Source organism: Scatophagus argus, chromosome 4 (assembly GCF_020382885.2).
Source record: "Scatophagus argus isolate fScaArg1 chromosome 4, fScaArg1.pri, whole genome shotgun sequence".
In the NCBI taxonomy this organism is placed as follows: Eukaryota; Metazoa; Chordata; class Actinopteri; family Scatophagidae; genus Scatophagus; species Scatophagus argus.
The window spans coordinates 3,906,745-3,920,524 of NC_058496.1; the positions used below are offsets into that span (position 1 = coordinate 3,906,745).

A 13,780-nucleotide genomic window follows, 5' to 3' on the forward strand; every position below is an offset into this window, starting at 1 on the left:
GGAGGTCCTTTAGTGTGAAAACATGTGAAAAAAATCATTTGCCAAATGATGCCCTGTCAATTATGGCAGGGAGTGCAGACTGTGCTGCTTTTGAACACATATACAATAAAAGTTATGTTCTCTAGCATACAATGCTGTGGTTGTTTTTTTCACAACAAAATGTTTTCACTACAATATTCTTTAATCATTACAGAAGTTACTTATTTAACTTACCTAAGTGTAATATAAAAGAGTCCAATATAAAGCAGTCCTGCTATAAATCTTTATGAAGGTTATATATTCAGCATTGTTGAGAAAACTTTACAGACATTTTGGAGGCTGTAGGCGTGTTGTGGTGCTGTTGAATTGTATTGCATAATACAGAGAATTGCTGTTAATACTTGGTCTCCCTGGTGAGGTGGACAAAACATTAAAAACTGCTCTGACTATACGGTATACCAGGTGGTTGAGTGTACGTACGTGCAGAGAAATACCCCTCAGACTCTCAAAGTAATGCTGCCACCTAGTGGACGAATTTAAGTATTGTCATGTTCAGCTGACTAACCGTCCCCGCTCCTTTTGTAAAATAAACTGATGCAAATGCCATGTAGATGGACATAAATATGGACACACCGAGGCTTATTAGACAAGACAATTCAGTATGGTACATTTTAAGAACACTTTTAAGAACAATTGAATTAAGACAAACTAAACATATAAAAATAATTTTGAGATTACCTACTAAAAACAATTGTCTAAAATGAATGAAAGTAAACGGGAGAATAAAGGCATACTACAGTGCACGATGAGAGTGCAGTGCAGCAGGAGCGCCAAGGGATTCTCTATTTCCCTCAGTGGCTTTGAATGCAGCATGAGCCACCTTTCGACCAGCAGGTGGTGCAAGGTGCTAAATCTCCCGTCACGTCAATCATTTCAGCTCAGAGAGTAGCGGGGGCCAGCATAACAGAAACACTTTGTTGAGGAGTCAAACCAAAGAAGTGCACACCATGGGGACCGTCTGCCGCTGCTGACAGTTGGCGCTTTTATGAAACCTTTGAAGACCTGTGCGCCCCATTTTCTACCAGTTAGCTACAGCTGTTTGTGTTTTGTTTTGGTTTTTTTAATTCATATCAACATATCCTCAGAGGCGCGGCGTACTGCTGGCTGGTTGATGTAACGTTAGCTTGTAGGCTGAAGATATTTCCAGTTCATACGAGTTCACGAGTGGAGGAAACGACGCAAGATGTACCATGAAGATACCGCCACTTTACAGAAGCCACGCTATGGAAGTAAGTACTTCGTTTTCGTAACGATTTTAAAGCTCTCATAACGTTGACTCCGTGTCTGCTCTCTCGTCCGGGACGGAGGACGAGTCTAAGCTAACGTCAAGTGTCATATCGGGCATGTTTGATGAGCAACAGGTGGATCAGCAACACCTGGCTTATCTCAGTGGCACGATACCTTAGTAGGTGTGGCAGGCCCTGACAGTGTGTCAAAGTAGAGATGAAATGTGGTCTGAGGACCACAGTGAACCAACTGTCAGTGAAGGAGGTTTTAAGGCGAACGGCTCTCAACCTGGTTCTCAAATTAAAGTTTAACAGTTGGTATGTTCACGGACCAGGCGAGGGATGTTTGCTTTAGGGCAGCACACACCCCCAAAACTCACAACCCAGGACCCTTTTAAATTGTACTTTTCCTTCACAGTGCTCCAAAGTGTTTTTTTTTTTTATCTGTTTATTTAATGGTGGCAGCCAGCATATCAGCCTGTCCACACATCAGGCATTTTCTCATAGGTTAACCATTAACTTTGCTGCTGTTGAGAAATCTATAACTGACTCCATGAGTATGTTAGGATTGTAAAAACACATCTGAGGTCTGCAAAATATTTTATGTATCTTGTCATTGACCCACATCTGTGGGCAAAGTGCAGCTTTTGAGAGATAACACTTATGTCATCAGTGCGGTCGTTTTTTCCTCTGAATTTCATTGACCAGCTCTGTCCTGTCTTGCATACAGGCCATTGATAGATGTTTTGCTACTGTGTGTTCACAAGAGGTGTTTCTCTAGAGAAAAGAGCACCAAAAACGTGCAGTTTGTCACAAAGACCGTGAAGGCTGTGAGCCCAGCCAAAAGATTTGGTAGAATAACCCTGCAAGCCAAACAAAAAGCATGAGTCATAATCATCGAGCCTGTAAATCAGGTCTAGTGATCCTTTGACACACAAAAGCAACGACCCCATACTGAGGGATAAATATAACGCCTGGTGCAAGAGTCGGTCTCTTCCAGGAAGTGAGTGAGTGAGTCAGTAGAGGTAATGTGTAATGACTGCACTGAGACGGATGTTCATACACATGTGCTTCCATGTCAGATGCACAGCTAGGTCACTGACTTGTTGTTGTTACATGTGAGCAAGTTTTGGTCCTTTGTGTTTTCTCGCATGTGAATATTTGGACCTGGAGACTGGATATCTGTGCTCGTGAAGTGGCTCATGAACGGGGAGAGCGTTTGAGAGGTTTGAAACAATCAGGCAGGCCCCACAGAGGCTAGGTTCAATAGGTTTTTAAACTGGCCATGGTAGATAGTGGCATCAATGGGATTAGATTGAGTGGCCTCATCAATCAGCAGGTTTGACTTTAACCAGATGATATTCAAACCCATGACAGAAGCTATAGGCTGACTCTGCTGGGTTTGCGTGCATGCACAGTAAGTCTGTTTTTCAGTCTTGATGTGCTGCACTCTGATAGGGAAGAGATAAAACATAAAAGCCATGCTAGTCAGTGTGAAACCTCAGTCTCTGGCCTGTGCTCCAAGCCAGGATATGGCGCTTGGTCAAGTGGGAGAAAGTTCTGTTCTGAGCGCCCGGGTCTGTGATCGTCCCCATCACTGAGCCAGAAATAAAGAGATTTGATCGGATTAGAGCCGGGTAAGAAGCACTGGGGGGAGGAGATCTCATTAAGCTGCAGGTAAAGGTCAACTCTCAGCAGAAGTCACTTGTCAGTCGGACACCCCACTAAGGCCGCTTGGACCTGCCATTTCATCTACTTCAACAAAGGGTTTGCGGCATGGGAAAAAGTACATTTTCCAGCTGACACCCAAGCTGCTTGCTGTCCAAATAAACAGCCATTAGCACGAACTGTCCTCTCTGGTTGTGTTGTACAGTGTGTTTAATGTATGTTTGATGAGACGAATAAGCGTATCAAGTACAGTTCCCTGAGAACTTGTATGAACCACCAGCAAAATCACTTTCTGTTTCAGGTACACCCACATGCTATAGTTCTGTTGACAGCGTAATGAACAGCTTCCTTTCAGAAGAAAACACTTTCATCGCCAGGTGAAACGTTACAATCAGTGATGACAAAATGCTGGCTGGAAATCGTGGAAGCTTATTCTGTTCCGTGCTGTAATTGTGAAAGACTAATGCAGGTAACACGGATGCTTTCTGCTGGGATCACATCTAAAACAAAACAAGCCATGCACCTCGAAACGAGGGCCGAGATTAATTAAAAATCCAAATTAATTAAACAATTTCATTTCATTTTCTTGTGTGATGACAGTGAACGCAGCTCCGTGTTGTGGCACATAGCAATATGAGAAAAGTTGCTTGTTAATATGATGACGTGATTAAGTAAGAAAGCACATCCCACCGGTGTGCTGGCTAATGAAAAGCAGTGACGTGATTTTGGATTTGCTTGCCCTTTTCCAGCCATTCAGGATGATGAGAGGCTGTCGGCGGAGGAGATGGACGAGAGGAGACGACAGAACATCGCCTACGAGTACCTGTGTCACCTGGAGGAGGCCAAACAGTAAGATGGGAGGAGGGAGGGGATGAGGAGAAAGATGTTGATGATGAGAGGAGCTGAATGGCACATGCTGAGCAAAGGCAACCACTTTCCTTCATATTGTTTGATTTGTTACATCGGGTGTGTTTTTGAGCAGAGCATTAGGTTTGTTTAATTTTTGATTGTGTACAGCGGACTTTTATCACAAGTTTGTTTGCTTAATGAGCAGCAGGGAGTGGTTGAGAAACTCAGCGATGGAGAGAAATAGATGATGGATGAGCGAGCAGAGCGGCGTGCAGTTGAATCATTTCGTATTAGCGTGCAGCTGTAATGAGTGACAGACAATGGCAGGATCAGCTCGCACGTGAGATGATGACACAGAGTTGTGCGCGTTCATGAAAACATGTATGATTAAGACCGAGGAGGTGCTGACTTAGTGGAAAACGTTGCTGTCTTCCTCTGTGCCTTTAACCTCACTGATCGCTGAAATAAGAAGAAAAGAAAAAGGAAACTAAAAATCTACAACATTTGCCCAGACTTTTCTCACTCAGTTTAATAAATATTTTTCTCCCCAAAGATTTGCAGTGATTTCCCCAAGTAAGTTATGATAAAGATAACATAGACCTGGGGAAGGCTGTTTCTTGTGAGGTTCCTGAGCAAAGCTAAAGCTAAACCACTTCCTGTCTTCTTCATCCATCTGAACAGGAAGGAACAGGAAGTGTAAGCACGGCTCTTTTAACACAGATTTTGTGAGAGCCCCACCCACTCACAGAGAGATTGTTTCCCAGGATAGATCATTGACACTTGCTGCGTTCTGTAGCCTGTTGGTGTCCTCTGGAGACACTCTTTGATGAATCTGAAGTCTCATTTTCATCAGAATTTCCTCACAGATTTTTGTTTGACAACCGAGCTTGCACTCAGTATTTGAATAGCCTACGTTATCTGCTTATGTCACAAGATAATGAGGGTCTGCAAGGTCAGGTAGGTTAGACTAAACACAGATTCAGTCAGTCCACGTCTGGATTATGACACTTTTTTTTTTTTTGGCTTATTTTCTTGCTGAAACAACTTTTGTGGAAGGACGCTTGGCTGCACTGAGTTTAAGGAACAGATGCTTTTGTAATACTCTGAGGCTGACCTGGAAATGACCATTATTTTACACTCACACACACAAGCACACACACACACACACTTTCTAGTGTTTCTAGTGTTATTTCATCCCAGGGACCTGTCAATTGTGGAATGGAGCCTCTATTCTGGGAAAAGTGTCAAGTCAGATTAGGATTAAGACAGATGCAGAGTGGTGGATTAGGCTCTGCTCTCTGGGGTCAGGAGGCAGCAGTCGCCGGAACAAGGCGAGCATGTAGCTGCCACTCTTGTGCTACAGCTGGGTTATGATCTCTGCACAAGTGGTTTCATTATCCACCATCATTATCACTGGTGAAATTGTGTTCAGTTAACTCACAATGCAAAGTTTTTCAGTAAATGCTTAAATCAGGCTGTCCTGTCAGACTGTGCTGTAGCCAAATACACTAAAAGTGCAAAAGTGACAAATTATGTTGAGTACGTACGTTTGTGATGTCCCAGATTTTCTTCATTTAAAATGAATGTTCTGACAGTACACACGCAGGAGAATGTTGCCGTACACGTGAAGATATCCCGACCACTTTTCAGGTGTTTTTCACCACAGACAGAGTAAGAAAACCCGTAGGTTTTCTAGTAACATTAATGATGGCTCTGTTGCGTTCAAGTAACCCAGACGCTGACGGCGTGCACTAAATCAAAACCCACAAAACTCGAGCAGCTGCATGAAATTCAACCTTGGCTTCTAATGGCTTAAATGTCATCAGGCCAACAAGGGAGATAGTGCTAACAGTACATGCAAAAATGTGTGATCTGCTGGTGGCTCATGTGAAATCTCATATTTTATTTGCCCAGAACAGACTTCTTAACATCCTCTCTCCCCCACATGCTTTGCTGTTCAAAGTATCCTGTGCTTGGAAGGGTGCTAAGCTTGTGTTTTGATAGACACAACGTCCTACAAAACACGCACACACACACACACAAAATTAGTTATGATAATAAATGAAGAGTTTCTAGGTTTTGGACTGTTGGTTGGACAAAAGAACCAATTCGAAGATGTCACATTAGGCTCTGGGAAATTGTAATGAGAATTTTTCACAAGTTTTTGACATTTCATACCCTAAATGATTAATATGTTAATTGTGAAAATAATCGACAGATGGGCCCATAATGAAAGCAGTTGTTAGCTGCAGGCTTGTTTGATACTGGACCCCCCCTAGGATAACTCAAGCACAATTATTATCCTAATTTTTAAACACACTCTATCCAATGACATATGCTTAACTTCTCCCAGTGCAGACACACACACGCACAAAATCACAAACTCATGACCAGCATGACTAAACTCCATGACGCACATTTGCAGAAGCCACCCTTTTGTGTAGAGAGAAATTCTGTAGCTGCGAGCAAATGAGTGTAGATTATTAATTATTAATGTGTTGACCTGAAATAGATTTTAAGTCCCAGAGTCCAGAAAGCTGTGGTTTGTTTAGCCTGGTGGCTCGCAGATTGGACAATGACAGGAAAGCCTGCTTTGGAGGGTTGTAAACAGGAGTGTTAGCCTGTCCTGCTTCAGGAGACAAGTTCTCCCAACATTGTTTTAAGTTCAGGAAGTGAAGGTTCACAGGAGAGCTCTGATACTCATGCAGGATGTTGCTTTGATTATGTTCCTGCTAAACTGACTTTTTTTCCCCTCCTCATCAATCTTGACTATCATCTGTATTTGCTTCTCCCCATTAACACGTTACTTCTGTGGATGTTTGAAACTTAAGTTTCAGTGAGTCGATCTGCATCACTGCTTTATCGTGGTTGGCCTCAGCCACTGAGCTGGTTTGTGTGTCACTGGTGTTTCTGTATCAGTTTCACAGGGATATGGGCTTTTTCTGAGACGCAACGTCCTGCAGGAGGTTGTCCTGCACTGATGTTGATATCTAAGCGCATCCAGGCCAAAAAAAAAAAAAAAACATTGATTCGACATTGATTTAATCAACAATTATTTTCTTTACCAGTCAATCTGTAAAACATTTTTAATTAACCTGCAACAAATGTGCTTCCCAGTTTCCAAGAGCCCAGGGTGACGCCAATAAATATCTTGTTTTGTTCAGCTAAACCCATAAATATTAACAATTTTATACATGACTACAGTAAAGTTAGGGGAAAAAGGAAGGAAAGGCAACAATTTTTTACTTTTGAGAAACAAACTTTGACTTTGTGGAATTGATTAACAAAACAGTGTCTGATTCATTTTCATGTTAATTGACAGCAGCTCAAACTGCCTGAGAAACAGATACTGATATCTTGATGTCTCATTTCTAACACAGAGATTTGACCAGAACGTATAAACTATGGCATTCCTCATGTGAGAAATTACATTAGGCAAAGAAGAACCCACAGAAAGAGGTAGCTTATTTCATGTATTGTGATACAGACACCTGTGTGGTTTAAGCTGGGAGTACTAGCACAGCAAACATTCAGTGGCTGTCTGTACTTTCCATTTTCTAAAACATTTAAGCTCGGCAGAGTTCTCCTTCCATAAACTGCGGCATCAGCTGACAGACTTGGATACGAGGAGGCTTAATTCCTCAAGGTGCCTAAGCTGCACACTCGACTGCGTTTGTGTTGACAGTGCATGATGTGTTGTGGTTGTCCTTAATGTGCTGACACATATTTTGGCAGAGTGGATCCTTTGAGCAGCTTTAATTAACCCAAACAAGGTGTCCGTGTGCATGTGGGAGTTAACACTTTATTGTTCGCCGAGCAAAAGGGAGGAGCTGCTGGTTTGAATGAATCTCGCAAAACAAAACTTAAGGACATTGAATTACTCTGCATTGTGCACTCCCTTTGTCAAAAGGATAAATTCACTTGCTGGAAGGTTAGCTTTTTAGAGCAGATCCTTCAGGGCTGAGGTGTAGCCATGATAGTGAAAATGGTGTCACTTCCAGGCAGGAAGATAATGTGTAACAGACTGTGCGACCGGGATGATTCACTGTGGTCGCAAATCATTCACTCGCTCTTTGGCATGGATTTTTCTAATATCTCTGGGAATAGTCTGGCAGAGGCTGCTCTGAGGTCACTGTTGAACCTCTCAAAGTGAAATTACATCAGTTTGAAAGAAGGCTAACATCACTGTGACAAAGTGGATGTGCTCTGTCTAACCTTCCAAAGCCCAAGTCTGTCCACAGCCCCCTTCCTAAAGCACGCTGGGCTCAGTGTGGGTGCTGCCTGTAACAAAGCCCAGTTCTCACCCGCCTACGGACTGTTTCGCTGCTCTAAATTTAGGGAATTTGGGGATTTAGAGCAAAAAAAGATTTTATATTTAACAACTCTGATATAAAGTCAGATTTATACTGTCTCACCATCATTAGATATGTTATAGATCAAAGACAATGCCAGAAGTTTGTCACGCAAAGCTTTTTCCTGCTTCTACTATACTTCTGCTAAATACCATGAATGAGTAAGTAAGATTTTATTTTTGTATGCCCTTCATCCACTGTCCTTAGTTTTTGCACGGATCAGAAAAGCAGCAGGCACAGGCAGGGAAAGCTAATACTGATTTGTTGACTACCTGCAGGCATTCAGCCACCTCATAAATTGCACTCTGCAGATCTCAGGTGGCAGGGTAAACAGAGCGAACTGATGTTTGTTTAGATTTGGAATGCAACCATAGCATGCTGTTTAGTATTACAGGCACAGTCACCTCTTGAGGTTGAAATTTTAACAGTTCTGGTAATTTTAAAGTATACAGATGGCTTTTCAGAGCAAACACACGTGTGTTTGTTTCTGGCTTTCTTGCAGGTCCTGGTTGGTTTTCTGGCTGGTTGCATTAGTTAGCAGCATTAATTAATTAATTAATTACTTATCTAGTAGAAAGAATACCAACAACACGACACTGGAGAGCTGAGTGAATCACGTCCGTTCACTCTTGTTTTACCTCCGTTTCTGTCACTCTCCTCCTTTCTTTCTTTTCTCGGAAACATTTTCCACAGATACTCTGGTTATTCCACTGTTACCTGGGGATAGCTACCTGGAAAAACAAATCCTGTTCCTGTTTTGGTTGTGCAGTGGCAGACATGCTTCCTCTGTGCTGTAAATCGAGCTGTCATTTTTTGGGGAAAACACCCATATAGCGCAAAGAAACTGAGGCTAATTGGGAAACAACAGAAAATATATAGAAATATATACATGTATGTGTGTTTATGGCCATTACACTGTAGTCAATAATTATTTTTATTTTATTTGATAACCTTTTTTTAATTTCCACTGAGGTCACTTTGGTTACAAGAGTTACATCTTAGAGATGCTTATGAAAATCCTGTGGCTGCTCTGAAGTTGACATTTTGTGTCCTGTCAGGTGGATGGAGGCCTGCCTGGAGGAGGACTTGCCCCCTACCACAGAACTGGAGGAGGGACTGAGGAATGGTGTCTACCTTGGGAAATTAGCCAACTTTTTCGCCCCGAAGATGGTGTCTGTGAAAAAAATCTACGACAGAGATCAGTCCCGCTACAGGGTACGTCTTCGTCCTATTCCGGTTAAAATCCTTTTGTCTATTGGTAAGGTCCAGTTGTACAAAATGTGCCTTTTTCACCAGCTTACATCATAGCAAACAGGAACGTTTTCCATGTCTTTCAGGCACTGAATGACAGTTTGAAACAGTTTCATACAGGAAAGGGAGAGACGTGGCGAGTGAATGTTAGGGCCCCACAGTAACAGGCAGCTGTTGTGCTTGCAAAGGAAACTACAAAAATGTCTGGACAAGATTTTTAAATTGACTGTCAGCTTGATTTTATTTTTATTTGACAATTTTCAAACAAAACAATATCAGACTGTTTTAATAAGTTCATGAGTCAACATGATGTTTTTAGGTATCAGACCTGCTCAGCTGTTTCGGCCATTGATGATAAGCTTGCTTTATTTGTGCAAGTCAAAACAACCGTTTTATCACAGTTTCTCAGGTGATGTGGTAAAGTTTTACATCATTTCTCTGCGGGTTCATCATAATTATATGGCTGCCTTGCTGTGTGTGTGCTTCTGATTTCATTTTCAGAGCAACGGGCTGCACTTCAGACACACCGACAACACAGTGCAGTGGCTCAGGGCCATGGAGTCAGTGGGTCTCCCCAAGGTAAGGGGATTACACAGTGCAGGCACAAGCTCCCTGTTTTACAAACAGCTGTGAAAGAGTTGTGAAGAGTCTTTGTCAGGTCAAAAATATCACTGGACCATCTCTGTGAGATTCAGCTTAAGAATGAATACAGTAAGTAAGCTGGAATAGGAAGGGCTGACAGAATGACACAACAGCATGTGATGACTACGTATCAATGCTGTGATCAGAGTGTTGTTTCTCCACTGTAACAAGCTCAATCTATAAAATGCATATTGTGCTACATTGTTTTAAGCCCTCAGGTTTTACTGAAAAATGTCTGTCGTTTCATCTCTGTCACGTGGTTCATATGCACACATTTCATGCATCTGTAAGAACGTAAACGCAGACGGAAGAATTTGTAATGAAGGTGTGGCAGTTCTCACAGAAAAGTATTAACCTCATTACATCTTTTATGAGATGACACAAAAGGCTTCACTGAGGTGTATCGTGGAAGTGAAAATGAAGTAAAACTGATACCCAGTTATCTCTGTCCCACCCTTCAGGATCGCATTTCCAAGTCATTTAAATGTCAGTATTTATGAATTACCCTTTTATTATTTGTTTGTCTGATAACCTTATCTGTAGCTTTGTTCTGTGTTTTTGAGCATAATCAATCAGGATACTGAAACCATCATTCAGGTGAAACAAAACAAAAGTTATTTTAGAGATGGGCAAGAGTGGACCCAGTGTTTTGGAACCCATTTAGTTGGATACGGGACAACCAAATATGTACCATGAGCTGTGAGTGAAGGGGCAGAGCAGCAGCATAAACACACACACACACTCAAAAAAAGTAATCCAGTCTGTTGCTGTAGCAGTGTAATAAAAACTACCTCTGGAAAGCTCGTAACCCTCAATATTTCAGAAATGATGGAGTTGACGGGTGTTGATTCAGCTCTGTGGGACTGAAAATTATGTACTTCACAAAGGTAGTATTTATTGCAGTGCAGTTGCCTCGGATGCATCATATTTGTGTTCCTATTATTATTCAAGTTGCACGTTTTCCTGTACCTCCAGGTTAAAATGAGAAGAAACATTGTGATGGATATTCAGCTCATGTTTGGCTGCAGCTTACTGTTGTGATTTCTGCTTCCAGATATTCTATCCTGAAACGACCGATGTGTACGATCGCAAAAACATGCCCAAGGTGGTGTACTGCATACATGCACTGAGGTAAGAGAAAGATTCCAAAAAACAGTCAGCCCATTCGTCTTTTTTTTCCTGGAGGTGCCACACCTGAATGCCACTGAAGAACGGCGGACCAAAGCCAAGTGCTGGTCGTTGGTGCAGCAGTAGTTTGCTCACACTCTTTGTCGCTGACAGTTTACTTAGTATCATATTCGGACTCATTTCCTTTCATTCATTCAGTGGTTATGGTCCATTTTACACATGTGCTACACATCAAACGCATAGCGGTGAAGGCCATAATATCACAGCCGCATGCTAACACGTCTTGGACACTAACATGGGTGGATGTTCTTCACTGTGAGTGAGGAAGACACAAAGCTTTGTATTTGTAATACACGTAAGGCCATGCGGGACTACCAGGAAAACGTTCACCTAGCTGAACATGCTCAGTTTGAAGACACTAACAAAGGAAAAGCGACTAAAGCTAGAGTTAGCCAGAGCTCAGTGCCAGACACAAGCCAGCGGCCTCTCTTATCTTTCCTTGGTATGAGTGAATAGACCAAAGCAACCAGGTGGAAAATCGTGGAATTCATGACCCTGAATCAGCCTTTCTCCATAGTTGACAGCAGAGGCCTCAAAAATGCGATAAATTACTTCAGCCCTGGTAAATTAATAAGCATACTGTAAAATGATAAAAGTAACTGACATTTGTTCAGTTTTATCAATTGCTCCTGCTTTTGTTTGGTAAAGTAAAATATGCCAGGTAAAGCTGGGTGCACAGTTCATTTTCAGTTCATTGCTATTAAAAGTTATTAGTGTTACAGTGACGTGGATAGCTTGAGAATTACAACTTCAGGTCCTCACTTTTTCACTTAAGATGACTTTTGAATTAACTAATGGCCCAAATTTATCTATCTGACCCATCCAGTCAGCCAGTCAGATCAGTCAGATTTAGGGAGTGGTTATGTGAGCTGCTGGGATTGTTTTCTCTGTTGTAGTGTTACGGTCAGGCCCTGAGAGAATTGGTTTCCTTCCCTTCATATGCACACACGTGCTCTTCCTTCCTGCAAGTCCAGCTCAAGTCCCACAATGACCCAGTGAACACTCTGCTTCCCTGGGTACAAACACATGCACACACATTCATTGTGGTAGTAAATTGAAAGGGACCCTCAACACAGTGTAAAAGGGAAAGAATCTTAAATTTCTCATTTTAAATTTTAAAATGCTTATTACAAAGTGGTAGAGATGAAGGGCTTAATTTGATGGCTAAAAGCAGGAGGAAAAACGTGGAAATAAACAAGGAGGATCCACAGTCTGACCAGCTTGTTGCTCCAAGCAAGTCAGCTGATTGTCTGTAATCATCCACCTTCATTAACCCCAGTCAGCTGTTACTGTGTTTATATCTTGACTGGATAAAGTGCCTGCATTTTAAAACATTACTCTTCGTATAAGTGGAGTTTAGATAGTTGTCTAAAGTCCCCTCTGTCCCAAGGACAGAGGGCATTTCATGTGTAAACACACACACTGTGACTAAAGGCCAGAATAATCAGCTACTACAGCTGCTGCATTCAAAGCTGTGCTGATGCCAGACCTACCTTAAATATCTATAATTTATTACCACTTATCGGGTACCTGTGGGAAGATGAAACTTTTATGAAGTTTCCAGCCACCTGCTTGCTAGATCCAATGCTCAGTGGTGGCCTGGGCCTGCAGGCTGCTGTCAGATAGTGCTGGTTGTAATGTGAGCCAACACCTCCCCCCAGTGGTGTTGGTGTTGACATACGTGGGAATTAAAGGCCATCGGGGTGAATCACAATCAGGAAGAAAAAAACTTCCAAAACTAGAGATTCAGGTTCATGTTATCATCCTTCTCAGTGTTTCCTTTCTTTGTTTATGTGTAAATCTTACACCTCATATGGTTTATTTCAGCCTGTACCTGTACAAACTGGGCATTGCACCACAGATCCAGGACCTGCTGGGGAAAGTCGCCTTCACAGGTAAAACCAGCTTCTCCTGAAACTGAAATATGCCACAAAAGCACAAATGTCACGTACATGCACCTCATTAAACAAGAGAGAAACATGGAAGTATTATAAATTTCTTCTAAAATGACGTATAAATGTTGTCTCTGGGCTTATTGAAATACTGATATTTATACAAATTGCTGTGTATGTGTTCTTGTAATGAGAATTTTCTCATTACAAGCTGATGCATTATGTGCTGTCAAGCGTGTAAGGTTTTATGATATTTGTCTGTAATTTAGACGTTTTTCAGTTCATCAAAATATCCCCTGCAGCCATCCAAACAATACTGAATAGGACACATGCAGTCCACCAAGCTTCAAAGGTTTTGACATTGGATTGACGTTGGAAGTCTTGAGGGTCACTGGCATTGTTTTTTTTTGTTGTTTTTTTTTTTTCCCAAAATTTAACTTTAACTAAAATTTAACATCATGGAGACACGGTGGGGACATCATGTCTCCATGATGTCTCTCCGGTTCATGCCCAGTATCTGCATTGTAAGAGGAGGAATGATAGTTGCCACGCCCCCCCCCACCACATCAAATATGACAAAATTATAAAAATCAGGAATCATGAGACAAAATGTAAAAGGAAATAACATTTAATGCAGTGTGTTGCAGCCTTTACAATACTTCACTCTGTGTAT

General features: G+C 41.8%; 1 protein-coding gene across 2 annotated transcripts in view; it reads left to right on the plus strand.

Moving 5' to 3' along the window:
- The first annotated feature begins 889 nt into the window (after positions 1-889).
- iqgap2 (IQ motif containing GTPase activating protein 2) overlaps positions 890-13,780 on the plus strand; it is a 30,643-nt gene continuing 17,752 nt past the window's right edge. For both annotated transcript variants that reach the window (XM_046386958.1, XM_046386959.1), the window contains exons 1-6: positions 890-1,268; positions 3,683-3,782; positions 9,193-9,349; positions 9,887-9,964; positions 11,082-11,158; positions 13,043-13,110. In XM_046386958.1, coding sequence (XP_046242914.1) covers positions 1,223-1,268; positions 3,683-3,782; positions 9,193-9,349; positions 9,887-9,964; positions 11,082-11,158; positions 13,043-13,110 — 526 coding nt within the window. In that variant the 5' untranslated portion in view covers positions 890-1,222. The remainder of the gene's footprint in view (positions 1,269-3,682; positions 3,783-9,192; positions 9,350-9,886; positions 9,965-11,081; positions 11,159-13,042; positions 13,111-13,780) is intronic.